Source organism: Embiotoca jacksoni, unplaced genomic scaffold (assembly GCF_022577435.1).
Source record: "Embiotoca jacksoni isolate LCO1_2020_lvr unplaced genomic scaffold, fEmbJac1.0.p SCAF_99, whole genome shotgun sequence".
NCBI classification, from domain to species: domain Eukaryota; kingdom Metazoa; phylum Chordata; class Actinopteri; family Embiotocidae; genus Embiotoca; species Embiotoca jacksoni.
In genome coordinates this window covers 521,839-543,993 of record NW_027185457.1, presented here as the reverse complement: position 1 = coordinate 543,993, position 22,155 = coordinate 521,839, and the positions used below count along the sequence as shown (strand labels likewise).

The 22,155-nt window shown below is 45.0% G+C and overlaps 3 protein-coding genes across 6 annotated transcripts in view; 1 reads left to right on the top strand and 2 right to left on the bottom strand.

The window, feature by feature from the left end:
* pex5lb (peroxisomal biogenesis factor 5-like b) overlaps positions 1 to 16,089 on the bottom strand; it is a 34,560-nt gene extending 18,471 nt beyond the window's left edge. For 2 of the 3 annotated variants that reach the window (XM_069142284.1, XM_069142285.1), the window contains exons 1-2: positions 16,003 to 16,086; positions 3,196 to 3,291 (exon numbers count right to left, since the gene is read on the bottom strand). In XM_069142284.1, coding sequence (XP_068998385.1) covers positions 3,196 to 3,291; positions 16,003 to 16,017 — 111 coding nt within the window. In that variant the 5' untranslated portion in view covers positions 16,018 to 16,086. Of the gene's footprint in view, positions 1 to 3,195; positions 3,292 to 16,002 lie in introns of all 3 variants that reach the window. The other variant, XM_069142286.1, reaches the window with a different exon arrangement.
* Positions 16,090 to 17,995: 1,906 nt separating this feature from the next.
* On the bottom strand, positions 17,996 to 19,690 carry LOC138193966 (dual specificity protein phosphatase 18). Of its 2 annotated transcripts, none has more exons than XM_069142302.1 (2): positions 19,481 to 19,690; positions 17,996 to 18,755 (listed from the first exon to the last, which is right to left on the bottom strand). In XM_069142302.1, exon 2 carries the CDS (start codon positions 18,728 to 18,730, stop codon positions 18,014 to 18,016), a length of 717 nt encoding a protein of 238 aa, XP_068998403.1. In that variant the 5' UTR covers positions 18,731 to 18,755; positions 19,481 to 19,690; the 3' UTR covers positions 17,996 to 18,013. The 2 variants fall into 2 exon arrangements, with proteins under 2 accessions (XP_068998403.1, XP_068998402.1); XM_069142301.1 differs by having other exon boundaries at positions 17,996 to 18,733.
* A 235-nt stretch (positions 19,691 to 19,925) lies between these two features.
* On the top strand, positions 19,926 to 22,151 carry sft2d3 (SFT2 domain containing 3). The gene has a single exon (XM_069142307.1). It carries the CDS (start codon positions 19,981 to 19,983, stop codon positions 20,653 to 20,655), a length of 675 nt encoding a protein of 224 aa, XP_068998408.1. The 5' UTR covers positions 19,926 to 19,980; the 3' UTR covers positions 20,656 to 22,151.
* Positions 22,152 to 22,155: the final 4 nt, after the last annotated feature.

The window sequence follows — 22,155 nt, the reverse complement described above, 5'->3', positions numbered from 1 at the left end:
CCAAACAGCTGTCAGCAGCTCCTGGTCATCCAATGGACTGCAGATTATTTCCATAGTGAAGAAAAACATAAAAATAAAAATGATTCCCAGAAGTCAAGTAGTAATTTTGGACCTTTATTAAAGGAGATGTTTGATAAATACGTCCAGAATCTCAATCCAATCTTCTTCGCTCACTTCAGTTGGACAGTTAAAAAACAAACCCTGATGAGGAGGGTGAAGACTTTTTATAGACTCTGTGCTGCATTTTAATGGAAGCTGCAAAAAGAGAAGAAAACATGCATGTCGCATTATAAAAGGATGGCGTGACGACGGGTCCGGAACATAATGAAATGTTTTCTAAATGAGGATCAAACCCGCAGCAGATTTGGGACATTTCATGTATCTTTTAAGACCCGAAGAATCGTTCGGTGGTTGCGTGGAGTCTTTTCAGACGGCAGCCGAGGATACAAATTTAAATGATGAAATCCATTCATGCTCACAGCAGCTGCTGATTTCACCGTTACAATCTCTTTAAATGTTTAATTCCTCTGAAGTGCCGCTGCTGAAACAGGAAGAGGTCTGACGAACAGCCTGAAGGGAGTTTCGTTCAAACAAACTGCTGCTCCGAAAACCTGCTTTTGACGCTGCGACCAGGAAGGACTGCTGCTACAACGACCACGATATTCACACAACACTGAGGAAGTTCTGGTGTCCAAACATCTCCACCAGTTATTCAACTCATCCTCCAATAAAAATCACTGGGAGTACATGTTTCTTTTTAAAGTGTGAAACTGAGAAAAATTTTCACATCTGGTACAAATTTGGTGAAATTTTAAACCGTAAAAACAACAACAAACTGCCTGGACGGAGCTGAAGTTTGACTGACAGGTACAGAAACTTTGATACTTAATTATCCGAGTTACTACTGAGTTTTATTGAAGCTCCACTGTCAAAGTCTTTACACACTGGAAGTGGGTTTTTTTTACAATTAATTCACATATCCTGAAAGAAAACTCAGTAATAAGCTTAATTTTTTTTTAAAATCATCATTCTTATGTTAACTACTAATTCATAATCATTTCTGTTTTAAGGTATTGGTTGCTCTGTTTGAAGCCAGACTGTCTCCTTCAGTTTGTATTTCTAAAGCTTTACCAGTGCAGCATGATACACGACGTTAAAAGGTTCATAAAATTGAAACGACGCTTCTATTGCAGAATTACGTTTTCTGTTTCGTAATCATCTTCGCATAGTTCGGCAAATGACGCGTTTTGTATATCCGACCGATGGAAAAGAATTTCAGAAGTATGTACCTGCGTGCATCTTATTCAAAAGAAAATAAATACTGTTTCCGGAGCTGCAACGCAAATACATTTGGGGCGACAGCAGGTGTTTTGTGTTTTTCTTTATGCTTCAGGAATTAAGCGGCTTTTCCGCGACGTCAATATATTTGAACACGAATATTACAAATGTAAGCGACTTAAAGATTGGTTTCCGTCCACGTTACACGACAAATGGCACAAAAATGACAGAGCAACGTATGAAGCAGCGTCACTTTTCTGTCAGGATAGTTAGTTTACTTTTAAATGTCGTGGAGTTTGTAGTAAGCAAGTTAACAGTGGTAAAAGAAATTCAACTGAATGAGTCAGGAAACAGTCCTGAATTCATGTTTTTCTACACAACTTCTCATCCAGGTTTATCCCCAGATTTCTCCCTTGTTTAATTTATGTCTATTTTTCTGTCTTATTTAACAATAATTGTTTGTGTCGTATTTATCACCAGATTCGGTTTCATATTCTCATATCCATTATTGAGTCTTTTACTTTGAAAGGATCACTTCCTGCGAGGTGACCGCTGCCTGTCCTCCTCACTGACAGCTGATCGCAGCCCGGGAGGTTTTAGCGAACAGCGGTGCTGTTGTGCTCTTTGACAGGATTAAAACAGGCATATTCCAGTTGACATGTGGCGTACACGGCTGTGTGGATTAGGATTAGGAGGGCACACACACTGCTCTGTGATCAGGTTAAATCAGGTCTCAGACAGCGAAGTGATGGCTGTATTTTGTGTTCCCAGAATGCCTTTCAGTAACCCCAAGAGAACCGACAACAGTGTGTTGCCTCGGGGGAAAGAAATGTTCTCCACGGCCTCCCTTGAGGCTTCAGACAGCTTCGAAATCAGCCATCTGTTCCTCCGTCTCCCACTTTTTATCTGGAGTCAGCCGAGTTTACAGCTGCTCCTGGAGGACCAGAGGAGTTCTCTGACAAGATAAATAATCTCTGTTGTGTTCTGGCTGTTTTATCAGCGGGACGAGTCCAGAAACCTCCAGAGGACGGAGTCCAGGAGGATTTGGATCACATGTTGAACCACCTCCTGTCAACAAGAAGGAGTCAGAGCTCCTCCGAACCACAGCCTCAGACTGGGAGAACCATGGTCACAGACTGGGAGAACCAAGGTCTCCGACTGGGAGAACCAAGGCCTCCGACTGGGAGAACCAAGGTCACAGACTGGGAGAACCTCGGCCTCAAACTGGACCCTATCCTCCCTCCAGTTGGGCCTCTGAGTCCTGTCCGTCCCTTCCATAGAGAAGAACTATGAGGTTCTGGATGAATTGGGTTTCAATTTCAAAGTAAAAGACTGAACAAATGAAATGATAATACAAAAGTGAATTTGGTGATGAATACAACACAAGTAATTATAACTAAACAATAGAAACAAAAACAGACACAACTCAGTGAATACAGGACAAGATGGAAGAGATGGGAATAAATCTGGATGTGAAGTTACGTAGCATAAATTCAGGTCCGTTTACTGACTCATTCAGTTTCATTTCTTAGCTCAGCGTCTGTATAAATACACAAATAAGCTCAAAATATGCTTCCAAACTTTTCTCTGCTGTAGTAAAACGGTTGGGGGTTGAATTCAATGATCACGGTGATTGATTTATTGGACTTTGGTGCAGCAATAAAACGGTGATCATTAAAATGATTTCATTATTGACAGGATGACATTTTTTTTTTTAAAACAACTAATTTCTTGACTCGGTGGATAATTCCTCCGTAGAGTTTATTCATTAGCTGATTTAAGTTTGAAACATGAAGCTGAAGGTTCGAAGCTTCAAGCTGACAAAAATAAAAATGAAAAAAAAAAATAAAAAAAAAAAATAAAAAGGAATTTCTGAGCAGTGCGAGACAACAAAACAAGCGTGGTCGAGATGCCAACCTTTGTTGTCACGGTGAGGAGGGGGTTTCCTTCAGAGGACGCCTTTTTACCAGGAAGCTCCTTCAGCACCATGGCAACGACCCTTTCCCCTTTCCCCTACAACAGGCAGATCGACAGGTTCATTTAATCATCCGCTCATGTTCACTCAGTCACACGCAGCGGACGCAGAATTTTAGATTACCGTCCGAGTACTTTCATATCTCGGAGCCTTCCTCAGGTCAGCCAATAAATTACTGTTAAATGTCCGTTTCCAAGGAGATACATCCCTGAAAAATTTTATGTTGTTTTTAGCAGAGACAAACATGCATGAAGTCAGACTGACTGTAATCATTTTGAATGTGAACATGTCGGCAAATTACAAAAAACAAAAAAATAAATCCAGAGCCTGACGATGTTATTGGTGATTACATCACTCGGCTCTCCAGCGACGACACACGAAGATAATGAAAATCGAGTTTTGCTTGTTTCCTCTAAAAAAAAAACAAAAAAACAGAATAAAAGTCAAACTAGATCTTCGTTAAATTTGATTGTTTCTCAGATTACGTTCGTATTTCTCCGTTCGAAGAGTTCAGTATTTTGATGTTAACTTCTGCAGCAGAGCAGAGCGACAAATCTCTCCTCTCTCACTGAACGCTGGAAGACGTCACGTCTTAATTCACGTACGTAACCAAGCGGCAACCGACAGTGACGTCACCCGTTGGTGTTTGAACAGCCAGTCTGAAGCCTCGACTTCGCCATTTTTTGGGGTTTCGCCATTGTTGCAATTTTGGAGCCAGACGTGACCATATTTGGATGAGCTAGGGGAGGAGCAAGCAGTGGATCCCACTCAATCTGACTGGGAACCTATGCCCCGCCCATCCCAGGCCTGTCAATCAAACAGGCACGCCCCTCCCCGAAACATAACACTTTTTGAGTTTTGAGTTTGCCTAATTTTCTATTTTTTCCAGACGAGCTGCCAGAAAACTAATAAGGAGGAGTGACTTTAGCAAATGACACCATCGTGACAAAATGTACTGACTTTTCATGAGAGGAGTTGAATAAGAGTCTATGGAGTCTTTTTGAAGACGACCCCTAGTGGCCCTCGGTGGTATTGCAAGTTAAGGGCGCTCCTGCAATGGCCTCGCTTTTCAGACGTGGAAAGCCACGTTGCCTTTTATATACAGTCTATGGTACTCTTGCTATTTTTTTCGTTAAAACATATCTGATTGTAAAACAATGTGGTCTCATAGTGACTAAAAAAGAGGAAAAAGAGAATAAAGAATAAGGACAGATATGAATCGTTTATGTTGTAAACACCAGAATGTAAATAAATAAAAAGGCACGCTGGTACATCGATGTTAAAAATCTGCCAGAACAGTCTGCATATTTTGCTGCATCGCATCCCATCCCCCATCCCCCCCCCCCGCCCGCCCGCCCATCCGCATCATCCAGCAGGTGATGGATCACAAGTCACTGCAGCTGGAAGATGGGAATTTAACACACTGATGAATCTCCTGTTTCCGTCGGAGAAAAGGTGACGCCGTCCCAAAGCTTGCGGGCGAATTCACACCTTCCCCCTCTTCATTATGAAAACACAGCCGCGAGTGTGACTCCACACGGAGATACGCTCCATATCAGAGCTGTCGTTCACACGAGTCAGTCTGCCTCATGTTAGTTTCAGAGGTCCCGCAGCGGTAGAGCATCAGTCTGTGATTGGAATCCTTGTATCTTAAATGTTTAATATTTACACACCTGTGCAGGATTTATGTGTCGATCAATATTCCTCTACGTATTGTATTTGTGCTGAATCTTTTTAATGCTGCTTTAATGATCTTGATCTCAATGAAACTGGTTAAATAGAAGATCCAAAATCAATAAGTCGTACAGCATTTCCATTCAGTGTTTTAATTTAACACATTTATAGTAAAGTTTAGTCACTTCTCTGACATTTTTGGTGTTTTATTGTATTAATAAACTGCAGATCTTTTAGATGGTTGCAGGTGTTTTGTCAGCGCAGTTGATTTTAGAGCTGCTGTCAATCACCTGGATTCATCTATATTTTCTCTAATGATGTCCTGAACATAAAACAATGATTTTTATTCGCAGTTCCGCAGCTCGCAAATGACCGCAAGTCAAAATGTTGATTAACCATTTGACTTTTTAGTCGTCTAAAGACGTAAAGTAACTATGTGATGAGTTCAGCCGCATTAAAACACTTTGAAGCTGCTCGCGAACTGCTAACATGTCATACTACTTGCTGACTGCGCAAAGGCGGCCAGAGTAACGGAGCTACATGTTAACCTGAGGTCGCAGGTCAGCTGGCAATCAAACCCGAGGCCGTCAACAACCAGACACACAAGACTATTTAAAATCCATCAGCGAAGACACGACACACCGCCAGCCGTCTGCTTCAACACACACTCTGTATATTCCCCGTGACAGCAGAGAGCACTTAGCAGCTGCAGATGTTAAGCCCACGGAGATTTTTCTGCTGTGTGAACAAGCCGTGAGCCATTTAACCTCCCTGAACCTTCGGCCTGACGTCACTTCGACGTGCAGTACTTATGCTGCAGCTGTACTGCACCCAGACACCGGATTAGCTCTCGCAAATATTCAAAACACTGCAAACAGGTCAGATAAACCCTCCTCACCTCTGTCTCACCACTGCGGAGACGGTTTAGATTAGCTTAGCTTAGCACAAACACTGGCAGCAGGGGGAAACTGCTAGCCAGCGCTATGCTCGGCACAAACAGCTGGCATGTCTATCCCTATGTTAGCTTTCTGAGAAGCTATGGCCAGCTAGCACACCCTTCATCCAAGCATAAGGTCGACGTGCGAAGGACAGGAAACACGAGTATCTAGATTCAGAGATAAAGATACAAGGATAAGATCTACAATGACCTAAATAGAAAGATACCAGAGTAAATTATGTAATCTACATACCAGGAAAAGAAATAGTGTTTAGACACAAGATGTGAAAATACATATGGTCCAGATAAAACTGTGTATATACAAGAATATTATCCAGATACAACGATATAAATTTAGAGAAGTAGGTCAAAAGAACCAGATGCTACGGCAATCTAAATGCAAAGATTCAATGGTTTGGCCAAGATGCATCTTGATAAAATGACCTAAATACAAGGATTCAGATTACAGACTGCCGTTTGCATACATGGATCAGCTTTCCATAAGTATCTAGATGGAAGGATCTCGATATGCAAATAAATGTGGTCCAGATAAAACTGTGTAGATATCTGGAGCCTGATAAAAGGATCCAGATACAAAGATGGAATCCAGATAACAAGGATGAATCATACAGTCTAGATATGAGGAGCTGGATTCAAGGGTGTCATCTACATACAGAGATACGTTTCATCAGGAAATACGGGCATACAATCTAGATGTATTGATCTAGATATGGAGATATAGATCTAGATGCGGGGATGTTGATCGAGATACAGAAATATGATCTAGATTCGGGGCTACTGATCTTGAGACAGGGATGTGCTATAGATGCAGGAATCTGATCCACATACAGATCAAACGTCCTCTTTGCTTTCCTCCATTTACACCTTTTAAAACCCACTGAAACTAAAAGCCTCCAACGAGGCGGCGAGCTCGCTCTCCACATCCGGAACTCTCCCGTTAGCGCAGCCGAACGCGAGCACAGGTGCGCCAGGTGAGCTGAACTCTTCACCTCCCAATGCTCAGACAGCAGAGTGATGAGTCACGACAGGCGTGTGCCAGCAGAGAAAGACGAGCTGATGGAGTGAAATCTGCCTCGGTGAAGCCAGCAGGCTCCACCGTGTTATCAATAAAACATCAGGCACAGTTTTATTATTAGAGCGGCTCGAATACAAAACATGACGGAGGTACGAGAGCTGCAACACGACCTTTCTGATTTCTCTTTCTCCTCCTCATCCTCCTCCTTCTTCTCCTCCTCCTCCTCCTCCCAGGATTATTAACCAATCAACGTTTTAATACTTCTCACGTCTGCAAATATTACACGGTATTAATCCCCTGTTTGTATCAGATACACGAGAGTCGGTGTACAGGTGGCCTGACAGGTGTGTGACACGTGGGTGAGGTCAGCCGGATCGCCGTCACAGCTGCAGCTCAGCTCGTTTGAACAGAGAAAAACAAACCCTCCGTTTCCCTTTTAACTCCGCTTCCCCCCCCCGGATTACCAAAAACAAGAGGTCACATGGGGCCGGCAGGGAGCTCGCCGATTGGACAGATTTCGGCGATGTCGTCCCGCATCTTTAAGGCGGCTGACGGCAGGTCATCCAACACTTTAATGAACCTGATGTGTTTATTGATCTAACACCAACCGATCAGGCGCAGTTAATCAGAAATGAGAAACAGCAGCGATCGTTTAGGCTGTTGTGACAAGACGACGGTTACTGTGCGGCTGCTGTTCAATAAGAGAGTGATTGAGTTCACGGAGCGTAAACTCCCACACTTAATGTTCAGCAGCTCGAGTTCGCAGCCGGAGGCTCAGCGAATCCTCCAAACTGCAGCGCTGCTTCCACGTTACACTGCAGCGTCCTGTTTTCTGTCTGCAGATGTGGAGTACGAGCTGCAGGGGAACAAGCACAGTCTGACCTGTTCGTTTTGGTGCATATGACCAGTGTGGTTACTTCTACTGTAACTTCTACTGTTACTGAACTGAGCAGCCAGATCTCATCAGAGGAGCTGAAGACCAGCGATCAGAAGGAACTTCTGTCTGCTGCCTTTTTTTCTCTATTTAGCGTTTTCTCTTGCGCTCCGTTTCCTCAGAGTGTCGGTCGTCCGGATGTGAAGTGTGTGTGTGTGTGTGTGTGTGTGTGTGTGTGTGTGTGTGTGTGTGTGTGTGTGTGTGTGTTGTCGGTGGCGATACTGTTGGACTAAAAATAACCTTCTGTTGTGCTGAGCAAACAGTCCTCCATCAGCAGCGTCCCAGCAGAGCTGAGCTCAGTGCTGCTGCAGCACATCCTCCACCTCAGTCAGTACTATTACTACTACTACTACTACTGCAGTACTAGTACTACTGAAGTACTACTACTGCAGCACATCCTCCACCTCAGTCAGTACTACAACTACTGCTACAGTACTACTACTGCAGTACTGCTACAGTACTACTACTGCAGTAATACCACTGCAGTACTACTACTAAAGTACTACACCTCAGTCACTACTACTACTACTACAGTACTACTACCACTACAGTATTACTACAGTACTACTACACCTCAGTCAGTACTACTACTACTACTACTACAGTACTACTACAGTATTACTACTACGACTGCAGCACATCCTCCACCTCAGTCAGTACTACTACCACTACAGTACAACTAGTGCTAATGCAGTACTACTACATTATTACTACTAAAGTACTACACCTCAGTTAGTACTTCTACTACTACAGTACTACAACAGTAATACTACTACTTGTACTACACATCAGTCTGCAAACTAAATCCGTTGATGTTTTCAAAGTTTCACCTGAAGGTTCATGAATTCAAACTGACCTATTTTTGACTCTTAACATAGATTTTAATTTTCGGTTACATTTTAATTTGTGTGAAGCACTTTGTGACTAAATAAAGTTAATTACCTAAATAACTTCTGATGTTCATCGGATTACAGCGTTTTGTATTTAAAACTAAATTTGGTTTGATAATTCGATTTTTAACAGTGTAATTCAATTAGAGGTAATCAATGAGCCCAGTTCTCCTGCACATCAATCTGTTGTCTTGTTGTTAGTGTATATTCCTTTTAACATTGCCTGTGCAAATTAGGTCCACTATACTGACAACAACTACGTCCCTAGTTTATCTAAACAACAGCAGGAAAACAGTCCTTTTCCTGCCTTTGAGGATTTAAAAAGATAACGTCTGAACAAAGCTTCAGTCAAACAAAAAGGATTTAAGATCAATAGTGTGGATAAAAAGCTATTGTGTGCATTTGTTGCTCTTTTCTCTTGTTTTTAATGAGTCAGGCTGGCAAGGGCTCGCCGGGACTCCTGACCACCTTCATCCATCAGTTCTGCTCCAGAACCAACTGCACCGCTGACACTGTGACACGCGAGTGTTCAGAGTCTCCACTTCAGGACAGGCAGGGGAGACTCGGAGGATTCTTATGTCATTAGAACAAAATCTGCTAGTTTTCTTTTTTTTCAGTCTGAATTCAAGGTGAAAACAACTTATTTCTGCTTTCAAAGTGGAATCTGGTAAAACGAAGAGTCCCACTGAGGGTCAGGCCAGCGGGAGAATGAGATCGTCGTTTTAATTAAGGTAGTAGCTTCATGCGATGTTCACACAGGTGTTGGGGGGGGGGGGCAGGGACGTACCGACGCCTTCGGTTTCCCTTAACGACGAGCTCACGGTCAGTTAAATGAAAACAGAAATTAAAAAAAAGGTATGGTGGTGAAACTGTGCCAAGGACGGCAGCAGCTGAGGGAGGCGACTGATGGAGGAATATCTGAGTCCCCGGAGGGTTTAGATATTTATATCCACCAATGATCCGGCAGTCTCGACTGCTAATTAATCTTGTATGAGAGCGTTTTCCCCTCCCAGTGGCTCGTGGTGATTCAGTCACCCAGACTGTAACTACAGTACAGGACAGCTACGGGAGCCTGCAGAGGACAAACGGTGAACGGCCGTCTGGTTCAGGACGCGTCGAGGGGGTTCATTAAAGGATTAGTTGTGAGCTGGTTTCTGAAGGATTCTGGTTATCCCTTTAAAAAGAGACTAATACGCAAAATACAGACAATTTTTTCTAATGTGATTAATTATTTCCAGGACTTGATGCCCTTTGGGCAAACATCCGCGCTACATCCTGTCCAGGAAGGGAAGAGTCTCCGAGATGCAGACGCACGAAATAACTAAACTAATAGAACACAAATAGACGGCTGAGCTTCGCTGGTTCAATCAAAGTACAATGATGAATAATATGAAAAAAAATATATCCAAACCGGACCTCCTTCTCGTATCTTTAAGGCTGAGCCCGGCCAAAGTGAAGAAGTAACTTATTTCAGCTGTTTGCATCCCTGATTTTATCACAGGTCACAGTCTGACGAAGGAAACAGAACCACATCGCCTGCGAATAGCAGAGATGAAATTCTGAGATCCCCAAAACTTCACCTTCTCCTCTCGGATACACCTGAAGGTCCCGTCCAGAAAAATCACCAACAGGACTTTTGAGAAGGCTAACAATCTTATCGGAGGTCAACACCCTCCAGGAAATGTGTTTGAAATCCAGGAACGCACACTCGGCTCCATTTCCAGTTCCACAGGGACCGACTGGTTCGTAATGACGACCCAGGAACCGCGTGTTCCGGCGGTACATCCCCGAAGGGACCCGGACGCATGACTATACTCCATGTTGCTCAAGTCCGTGTGCGTTAATAATTCAGAGAAGGAACAATCTGCCAGAACCATCCTGTAAAGCCGCTGGAATCATAGCTGTTCCTCTGAAGTAACTGAGTTCACGTCGAAGCATCAGTGGCCTCATTTTACTGTAAATATGGCTTTGAAGGCTGTTTTTTTTTTTGTTGTTTTGTTTTTTTGTATTAATCTTTTTGCATCTCGGTTGCATTTAAACTCGGCTGTTCGCTCTTCTAGAGCTCCTCCGATCCACCTCGGACACGCGACACCGCTCCGCTCGCAGCGTGAACGTGAAGTCGTTTCAGTGGATTTATGAAAACACGAGACGTGACCTTGTGACGGTGAAATTGGCCTCAGCTCCCGCAACAACAACAACAACAACTGCTGCTCGGCTTAATGGACTGAAAACCACAGGGGGGCTCAGTGTGCGTGTGCGTACGCGAGGTCTGACTGGGTGAACTGGGATCAATCCCAGAAGACAAATTACTCTCCTCTTTCTCAGTGTTCCCCCTAGACTCACACACACACACACACACACACACACACACACACACACACACACACACAGCCAACAGGAAGTCTTTTGTTTCATCGGCTCCAGAGGAACCAGAACTGACAAGAACCAACTCAACGTTTCTGAAAGCGACACCGAGCTCAACGACTCCTGGTTCCTTCCGTGGAGCTCCACGTTACCGCGGTAACGCTTGCGTACTTCACACCGAGTCCCTCCGGGCGGGTGTCCAATTAAACAGATCGTCGAATTACCGACCAAAGTGCCGTCGTGCCCACAGTTCAGGTTGTTCTCAGCGAATGTTTTTCCCCTCAGACGTCACAGCGGAACTATGTGTTGACAGTCTGACCCTGGGGGACGAATTCTTTGGTGCACAACCCTGTAAATGTCCCCGGTGTCTCCTGCCCGGACGTTCTGCACCTCTAATAAACCCAAACCTCGCCCGGCTCCCTGATTTATTGCCGTGGACTTTCTGAAGCATTTCAAGGCTGTCCGTTGATGACTTTCCAGAGTTTGATGCAAAATTACATTACATTTCATTTAGCTGACGCTTTTATCCAAAGCGACTTACAATAAGTGCATTTCAACCACCAAAATCGGATGTTTCTCTGCTCGAGTTTCAGGTCCACGGTTGAAATCACAAATGTTCACGTACCGGCGGTCACAAACAACGTGTGTAACTCAGGTGCTGATGTCGATCAAGAGACGCAACTCGGAACAATTCCTCGTGAAGGTCGTAGCTTCCTCCCGCTCCGTGTGCATCGCTGCGCTGCGCTCCGTTCGCATGTAACGGGAACCGTCTCCGAACGTGTCGGTCGACCCTCGTAGAAACGAACCTCGTGCAAAAACTGCACCTCAACGACGTCGACGGATTCAGACTAACAGGGGAAAAAAAAGCTTTTTTTCAATCTGTTTGTGCTCGACAGCCGTGTAGATCTGCACCCATTAAAATGACAAATGTCTCCAGAGCGCTCTCATTGATTTGTTTAACGGCTGTGAAAACAAACAAAAAACAGCATATTGCTTCGTTATGAGTTTTAGATAAATCAGCTGAGAAATAATAAAGCTCTGAAGTTGTTCTGCATTCATGTCACCTGACAATGAAATGAAACATGAAATGAGGAGAAAACAAATCTGATCTTGAACATCTGACGCTGCCGTAGATTAAATATTGAACCACTGATGAAACTCTTGACTTTATTCACCTCCAGAAGGGGAAACTAGTTCCGTTATGAAACGTCTCCTTCGGCCGCTCGGAGCCGTTTTATCAAATGCTGCGGGCCTGAAGTCCTCATCAAACTTTAAACCGGTTTGTTATGTAACTGAGAGCGTGAAGTGCATCCGCTGCAGCCCGAGCTGCCGCGGGGTTACGTCCGACGGAGACGATCGCGCAAACACACGGCCGACCTGCAGAAAGTTACCGTGGAAACACCGTTTATGTTTCTAGCCGCAGATTCGGGTTCCTCAAAGATGAGACGGGACAGAGAGTCCCGACGAGGAGCTCTGACCCGCCGACTCTTCCTTGAGCTCCACCTCGGCGCTCCAGCCGGCTCTTCAGAGGGTAATTAGAGCCGCTGATGTTTCCAGCCTCTTCACGGAAGCCGTTTGATCCTGTCGTCCTTCGCTTTCGTACCGTCGCCAAGGTCAGACGTGCCCTCCCCCCCACCTCCCCCCGTCGAGCGGCGGGGGAGGGAGGGAGGAGGGGCGCTCTCATTCACGGTGTTTAATGAGAGGAAGTGACACGCTGAAGAGATACGCTGCGCCTCGAGTCGAAGGTCGAGAGGAAGACGAACGCCGCCCCTCAGAGGTGGGATTAACGTCTTCATCTTATCCACGGGAGTCTTCCTCCGACACGTTTTCATAATTTAGTGACCGAAATGAGTGAGAGACACTGTTCAAATTCAGATTTTTTTTTTGGACTTTTTAAATGCGAATATCGAATGCTTTGGGTAACGTTTCTCGAAATTTGTCACTATTTTCGGACATTTTAAAAGAACAACCGGCAGATTGATTAATCGAGAAAATAATCTAAAGATGAAAATAGTTGCCGGTCTAATATTGTCCTGAAAGAGACGTCTAAACTAAAAGTCAGACGAACAAGACAAGAAAGCATCGTTTACGTTCAGAGTATCATGTAAACACTTTCTGTATTATTTGATTGATTTTCTTTTCTTTTCAACCGACACGATTGATCCCAACCAATCAGGAGAGAGATAACTTAATCATGTCCGTATTCTTCACGCGAGTTCACTTTCTACCATTCAGCAGATAGTTCAGCTGAATGCTGACTCAGCTGTTCTGCAGCAGCAAGGCGGGAAATAAACCCGCGGAGGAGCCCAGGGGTGGCTTTCTGACTTATCGTCCATCCGGCCGACAGAACCATGAGTCAGCGCTTCACTGACGGATCCTGGCGTCTTTCAAAATATAACTGTCTCAAATGATAAAAAATTAAAAGCATCAATTTTCTTTAAATCCGGAGGACAAAGGTCAACAATAAGTGAAAAAGATTTGGTCCTGTAACTGGTTTAAATGAAAAGTCAAGACTTATATTGACTTCTGGTCCGTTTGAGGAAGAGCTGAGATATTCTGACTTATTTTTAATTCTCATACATGAACAGATTCAAAAAGAAAAAACAGCGGATTAAACAGAGTTTAGAGGTTTAGTTTCTTAAAAATACAGATGACACAAACTGTGAGAGGCAGACTCTTGTTTTCTTTCCGTTTTATCTGCGGTAGATCAAAGTCGCAGCTCCGTCGACTTGTCGCTCTCATTTCTCCTTTGACGTCCGTCCAGCTGGATTTCACAGAACCAGATCACCTGAGCTGCTTTTCATCATCTGTCACTCATGTTTGGTGGTTCTTCTCAGAGCGCTGCACTTTCCCATGCCCCCTGAACTCAACGCTCGCGTTTACTTTCTGCTTCTGGACGATTTTATCAAAGTCGTGAACGTTAACCGTTCAGAAGGATTCTTTGATCCGACTGAGCGGGAAAACTTCGTTCTTTGATGCTCATCGTCGTCTTGTTTTGTCCAACAGTTTGACAAAATTAATGAGAATGAGCGACTTTAGCGAATGACAGCATAAAAACTGTATTGACTTTGTATTTAATGAGAGAAGTTGAATGGGAGTCTATGGGTTTGGAGCTTTTTTGGAGGCAACTCCTAGTGGCCCTAGGTGGTACTGCAGTTTAAAGAAACTTCCGCACTGGCCTCATTTTTCAGACCCGGAAGCTTCATCCACTTTTATATACGATCCACGGGACAAACAGGTAAACCTCCGACTCTTTGGACCAGAGAGACTCTCAAAATAAAACGTCGGCCGGTCCGAGAGATCTGAAACACTTCAGCAGTTTTAATTCCACCTGATCAAAACTGTAAACCAGAGCGTAAACGGAAGACAAAAATTGTACGACGTTTTGTAGCCTGCTAAAGTTTAACAGCACTATGTAACTTCAAACTATAACTGCAGACCAGTTACCACACAATCACAGCAACACCAGCCGTCATTTTGAGTGAATCAGCTACTAGAGACTGAGATACATATATTTTTTATCATATCGTGTTACGAGACTTTGATTTTTTTATATCGTAATGTCGTGATTTGGCGTAACTGTTGTCTTTAAAAGGTTTTAAAAACTGCATTACTGTAATGTGTGATTAAAGTGCATCAGACCGAGAACACGAACTGTTCATTTGAAAGCTGTGAGGAGCTCAGTTTTCAAATTATACGGGACAGAAAATGATCAGATTTATTAAAACTCAGATGATGAAAATTTTTCCTGCGAATCTTCAGAGCGAATCCCGTTTCCCTGCTGATCACTAAGGGATCGGTCTAACTGCCGGAGTCTGCGACTGCTGCACTCCATAAGTCTCTGAAGACCAAGTTTAACCGGACAGAAACGAGTGGAAGCTCAGGGACGAGTGAAAAGACTCGAACGAAGAGCACGAAGCCGTTTGGAAAATGATGGAAGACTGGAGGTGGACTCTCTGGCAGCAGCTGCAGCTCAGCTGGATAATGAAACTGTAAATCTGCCCCGGCGCTGCCGTTTCATGAGCCTCGAACAGCACCGAGCTGCAGTTCATTTAACCCTGAAGGTGACTAATCACGACAGAGGAACACCACGGGAGTTTTAAGGGGACATCACAGAGGAGTTTCAAAGCAGTCGATACAGAAATATTTTTGAGCAAAACATCCCATTGATCCAAAAAAAATAAAAAAATAAACTGAGTCGTGTAAACTCTCTGACGAAACAGTTAAAGAGTTGATCAATGAAGAAGCTCACTGACAGAAAATTGGCAGCACCATCTCAGATCAATCAGAGCGGCAACAATTAATCGATTCAGTCATAAATAAGCTGCAACAATGAGAGGAATCAAATAATCAATAAAAGTGGTAAATATTAGCATATATTAGCGCTCTCAGGTGTGACGGTTTGATGTTTTACTCTAAACAGGATATTTTAGGGTTTCAGACTGTTGGTGGAAGAAAACAAGACATCGATCAGGGGACTGATTGTTTTCATATTTTTAGCTGCAACATCACTGACAACATATTAGAGATGTTTTTGGTGTTATTTTTTTTTTTTATGTCATTTGTGCATTTAAAACAGAATAAAATCCAAAAAGTGATTAATAACAACCTCAATTTTTTTTTTAGCTTTTTTTTCAATTTCTTTGAATCTAAAATATTTTTTTACGGAATCTGCTGATGTTCTCATAATTTAGTAATAATTTAAAACAGACAAATAAACTGAAAAAAAAAAAAAAGATGAAGGAGACAGTAAAAAAAAATAAAAAATAATATATATATATATATATATATATATATATATATATCTCCTTAGGACAGATCAATAATTCGTTGTTTCCTGTTCCTGTCAGTCAGCTCAGTGAAAGTTGTGTGCTGTGTTGGACGATGTGAGTATGAACTCAGGTAAGAACTCACCTGGACCTGGTACATGTCTGTCAGGCAGATCCGTCCTCCACCGCTCAGCGGGACGCAGCTGGAGCTCCAGCCGCCAACAGTCCACCCCAACCCGGCTTCGCTGCAACGAACCGCTCGGTGTCTCTGCGGAGCCTCTCAGCTCTGAAACCTCTGCACAACCGCGACGATATCCGGGTCAGTTCTGCCTCCGGGTCCGTTCTGCCTCCCGGTCCGCTCGGTCCAGCCTGTCCGACGCCGAAGCTCCCAAACGTCGCGGGATCCGGTTTTCATCTCGCTCCGCTCAGGTGGGAGGGCGGGGTGAAAATAAACCCGAGCCGAGCCGAGCACTTCCGAGCAGCTCCGAGGTCACGGTGCTGGACAAAAGACGGTGACTTCCTGTGATGGGGTTTTCACAATAAAAGCTAATAGGGTCATTTATACATCACATTTTAACCAGAAGTTAATTCAAAGTGTTTTAAATAAAATACAAAAGGCGTCAAGACGAGATGTATATGTATAAGACAAACGATTTAAAAAAAAATAATTAGGAGCCCTTTAAAGAAGAAGTTAAAGGTTTCTGAGCAAGTTTAAGAGAAGCAAAACACACTCAGGTCCAGGACTGACACACAGAGAGGCAGATTAAGGAGCAGTTTAAGAACATTCACCAGTTTCTAGAAGAAGAAGAGGAAGCCAGGACACAGTCAGAGCCACAGGAGGAGCTGTGAGCTGAAGACATCTCAACCCTGAACAACCACAGGGGTGCAGTGGAAGAAAATCCAGTGCTGCCCCCTGCTGGTGGATCCTCAGCTGCCTTCAGGAGCTCCAAGCGACCAGGCCAAACACCTCTCCTCTGATTCTGGACCCGAACCTCATCCTGTCCAAAGATCTGGCCAGTACGAGAAGAGGACAGAGGCAGCAGTTTTCTGATAATCCAGACAGGTTTAATTTATGGCCGGAAGTTCTTCTTTTGTCTTTTAATTTGAAAAACTAAACAACTTATAAAACACATCAGCTCCAAATCAATAATGTTACAGAATGTCTGTCTTTCAAACTTTCTACTGCGGACACATGTTGTAAAAACTTAAAGTTAGTTTGTACTTTTCTGATTCAGATGAATAAAAATCATGACTAACCTCATCTTTTTACCTTGTAAATAAAAATCGATTGCATCGATCAACAAATAAATTAATATGTTGTTTCAGCTGAAGATAAGAATTTATTGATCCCTGGTGAAAAAAAAAAAAAAAAATACACAAAATGTAAAGCAGCAAAGCGTACGATTGCTTGCAAACGCATAAGTGAATCTACGGTGGCCTGTAGGATGCATCAAAAAATGTCAAAGTCCCCCCTACAGAGTTCGGTTTGTCTCTTTGCAGCTTCTGTAGCAACATGGCCGCTCGGTGGAAGAGGACCCGCCCTCTCTGTAGATATGAAGGTTCAGGTGAATCTCCCATGATGCACTGGGCTCCTCTCCTCCTGCAATTAGGGTTAAACTGGTATCTCACCATAATGACAAAACAAGCCAAAATTTATAAATCAATCACGATGACATCGAGAAACTTTCTTGTTCCAATGAGAAACTATATTATAGTTATTATTATTATCGTAGTTCTGTACAAACAGGGTCCCAAAATCTTCAATATCCTGAGCAACAACAATCTGTCAGCAAACAATTAAGAAACTGTGGACCCATAAAGAAGTGAAGTGTCACAAATTAAAAATAAAAAGCGTGTCGGAACGGTTTTAAATCCAAACGGAGCCGCTCAGAAACCAGAACCAGTCCGACGCTCCTCCGCTCGAGTTTCAGGTCGATGTTGAAATCGCAAACGTTTACGTCACCAGAGGTCACGAACACGCGCGCTGAACTCAGGGGAACTGATCGAGTCCCCGGGACGTTACCATGACGATGTACCCGGGTAAGAACCGGACCGTCTCCGTAACCCTGAAAACACGGAGTTAGACCCGCTGCGTTGTTCCGCGGCTCTCTTGGAGGAACCCGGGTTTATCAGGCGGCAGGACACAAGTGAGCGACTCAGAAGTGTCTGATGCCGCTGGCTTTGGCTCCTCTTCTTCTTTGGTTTGCCGGTGACATCACAGGCGACCGTGACATCAGAGGGGACCATGACGTCATAGGCGACCGTGACATCACAGGCGACCGTGACGTCAGAGACGACCGTGATGTCAGAGGCGACCCAGGCACCACCGCGAACCTCCTGCTCTGCTGCCGAGGCGGCGGCGGCGGCGGCGGCGCCCCGGTCGGCCGCGGCGTCCTCGGCGTCAGCAACGGCAGCGCCGGCGGCTCCTCGGCCACTCTGACGGTGTTCCTCCCGTACAGCCGCCGCTCGTACTGCAGCAGCTGCTGCCAGAAGCCGGCGTTCAGCCTGACGGAGGGCCGGCTGTCCCGCACCCAGCGGTGCGCCTCACACAGCGTCACCCCCCGGTAGCGCATCAGGTACGCCATCACCAGCGCCGGGGAGCGGCTCATCCCGGCGGCGCAGTGCACCAGCGTGCCTCCCGGGCGGTTGCCGTGGATACGCTCGGCCACCCGGTCGAAGTGGTCCCCGAGGCGGGCGCCGGGCAGGTCGGCGACGGGGACCCGCACGCACTCCACCCCCGGGTAAGCGGGGCAGACGTGGTTCAGCGTGGCGTTGACGATCAGGGTGATGCCTTTCTGGGACACCAGCGCTGCGTTGAGGGGGGCGTCGGCCCCGCTGAGGAACAGGGTGGGGGTGATCTGAGAGAGCGACATCTGCTGGAGACACGGGGAGGTGCTCCTGTAGATCGGCCGAGGACATCAGCAGACAGCGGTTCATTACTTTTAAAAAGACAGACCGGCAGCATGGGGACACTGTTAGCCTAGCTTAGCACAAATACTGGAAGTGGAGGGAAACTGATAGCCTAGCTTAGCACAAATACTGGAAGTGGAGGGAAACGGTTAGCCTAGCTTAGCACAAATACCGGAAATGGAGGGAAACTGATAGCCTAGCTTAGCACAAAACTAGAAACAGCGGGAAACTGATAGCTTAGCTTAGCACAAATACCGGAAGCGGAGGGAAACGGTTAGCCTAGCTTAGCACAAATACTAGAAGAAGAGGGGAAACTGTTAGCCTAGCTTAGCACAAAACTAGAAACAGCGGGAAACTGATAGCTTAGCTTAGCACAAATACCGGAAGTGGAGGGAAACGGTTAGCCTAGCTTAGCACAAACACTAGAAACAGCGGGAAACTGATAGCTTAGCTTAGCACAAACACTGAAAGCGACGGAAACGGCTAGCCTAGCTTAGCTCAAATATTAAAAACAGTGAGAAACTGGTAGCTTAGCTTAGCACAAAGAATGACAGCATGGGGAAAACAATTAGCCTAGCTTAGCACAAAAGACTGACCGAATCTCAAAATGTGACTCATGAAGTTTGACGTGAACGGACTGTGAATGAAGTCATCGCAGATCACCTGACTAAACACGTTAATATTTATGTTCTTGCCCAAAATATGTCTGTTACCTGCTGCCTGGTGGTGCTGGTGGTGCTGGTTGCTCTGAGCTGCTGAAGCACACACACACAGTACCATAGATGGTTGTGTGTGTGTAAGTCTTCCATCCAATCACCTGAAGGGTTAATTTTAGTCCAACAGCTGAAAACTGGTCCCAGAGTCACGTGACTCAGAGTCAAGTTCGTTATTATTTCCATTAAGTGACATTTGATTTTAAACGACAGGAGAAAATGTGACCCTCCTCCCCCCATAAATAAATAAATAAAATTAAATAAGAATGTATAGGCTGTATAAACCTTGTTTAAACTGTTTCATTATTTATTTATTTTTATGTTAAACTAAATAGAAATCTCGTTTTTTCTTCTTTTCAGAAATGTCTTCTAGGGTTTGACAGTACATGTAATTTTACTTTTGTCCTGCGGAGGGCAGCCACGCGCCACGCCGCCGGAAGTTTATGAGAGGAAGTGAAGAAGAAGTCCTGCTAACAATTAGCCAGTTAGCTTCCTTCGTCATGGCGGAACTGAACCGACAGCTCCAGGAGTATTTGGCCCAGTCCAAAGGCGGTGGCGCCAAGACCATCTCCCAGTCCAGCTCCAGCACCACGGTGGACCTGGACGACCCCGACCCGGTACCCGGGAGCTGGTTCGGCCGCTGGTCCAGTCCGCGGTCCGGGGGTTCGTCCGGCCAGAGCTCCAGCGGAAACAGCAGCTTTTCTTGGCCGTGGTCGGCGGAGCCGGACCCCTGCCTGCCGGGCATGAGCCGCCGGCAGCGGCTGGTGGCCTTCGGAGTGTGCGTGTCGTTCTCCGCGCTTTGTTTCGGACTGTCGGCGCTCTACGCGCCGCTGCTGCTGCTCTACGCGCGCAAGTTCGCGCTGCTCTGGTCGCTCGGTTCGCTGTTCGCCATCGCGGCTGCCGCGGTTCTGCGGGGCCCCAGCAGGCTGGCTGCCGGGCTGCCCACCTCCCCCGGAGCCGCGGTGTACCTGTGCGCCCTCGGCGGGACTCTGTACGCGGCGCTGAGCCTCCACAGCACCGTGCTAACCGCGCTGGGTGCCGCCCTGCAGGTCGCTGTCATCGTCGGCTACGTGGTGTCTCTTCTGCCCGGGGGCAGCGCCGGGATCCGGTTCATGGGGGGCATGGCGGCGTCCGCCATCAAAAGGACCGTCACGGGGAAAACCATGCCGATCTGACCGGGAACGAGTGGCAGAGACCAGGCAGATCTCACAGACCTGCGGCGGGTCCCAAACAAGGACCCGGGGTCTTCCAGGGGCCGCTGAAATCTCCCAGGGGTCCCAGGTCAGAAAGGATGACCTGTGCATTTGTCTGCAGGCTGGCTCGTAGAGGTTCTACGACAAATGATGATGACTGGAGATCAATCAGCTCATGTTGATAACTTCTGATATTTAACTGCAAATGTTTGCTTGCTAGATGAAACTAAAACCTGAACTTTGACCTCCAGGTCTGTTTTCACGAGAGGGGAATAATAAACCCTGAACTCTGACCTGCTGGTCTGTTTCCATGAGATGTGAAGAACCTTTAACTTTGACCTGCAAGTTTGTAGTAAGGAGATGAAAATAAACACTAAACTTTAACCTGCAGCGCTGACCTGCAGGGCAGAAAGACTGCTGATGCTTCTTGAGGACCAAACAATCAAACATAGTTTAAAAAAAACAAAACCGTTTCCGCTATAACCTGATAAAACTGTTTGCTCTGAATCACTGGTGGTTTTGTGTGAGGTTGGATGGTTTGAATGAGAGCGTTGTGTTCGGGTGTGATTTGGGAGTTTAATCCAGTAATTAAAGACAAATTAAGCAGATGTTTGGATTTCATGTATTTTCTTTTAAACTTTGGATTTTTTTGCAGTTTTTCCTTGAAAACAAGAACCCATTCAAATGGGTGAATATTCATTTTTGAGATGAAAAACCATTGATGAAGTTAATGTTTGCTTTTACGACTTTTAACTTGAAACCAGGGCTGTCGCTTACGACACTGTCATCGCCATGGCGACATCAATTCATTACAATTGCAATACTGATATTCAGTACGATCATGATGATAACAATAATAATGCTATCGGGTATGACCGTTTTAAGGGAATTAATATGTAGACGAGTCTAGACTATTTTACGATATCACACGATTGTTTTAATTTAAACTTATCAGCTTTGTGAAGCACGTTGATTGTTATAACTGACTCTGAGTCTCATTGGAACCGTAAATACCACCATCTTACTTTGTGCACTTTCAATTTGAGTAAAAATAAATATTTAACATTTTAATAAAGGTAAACAAACAAATAAAATAGGCTATGACTCAAATCTCTACATTCCATAAGGTGGATACTGGCATTGAAATGTTTACAATATTGTCGTATGCGTTGAATAAACATGCTATTGATGTTTCTATTTGAAAGTATCAGGGTTATCATCGATACAGATGATGTCCCGGCCCACACGCGAAGCCGCTGTAACGACAGTTTGAAGAGTGATTCTTTATTGTCCGCCTCAGTGAAAACACAAAAACATAGAAATCTTTTACAAAAAGGACAAAAAAGCAAGAAGCTGCAGACGAAGTGGAATAAAAGAGACGCAGATACAAACGGTTGACGATGAGTCTCTACAGTATTTTACATCAACAGCTGCTCTGTCGCTGCCGACCAATCACAAACCACCCCCAGACCGGAACGTGTC

Bases quoted from the DNA above. Each gene is read 5' to 3' on its own strand.
- LOC138193966 (XM_069142301.1), bottom strand. From the start codon at position 19,666: ATGGAAATAATAACGAACTTGACTCTGAGTCACGTGACTCTGGGACCA. The intron at 18,734-19,480 runs GTAACAGACATA...CCGTGTCTCCAG, and splicing joins CCAGCACCACCAGGCAGCAG to CAGATGTCGCTCTCTCAGAT.
- sft2d3 (XM_069142307.1), top strand. From the start codon at position 19,981: ATGGCGGAACTGAACCGACAGCTCCAGGAGTATTTGGCCCAGTCCAAA.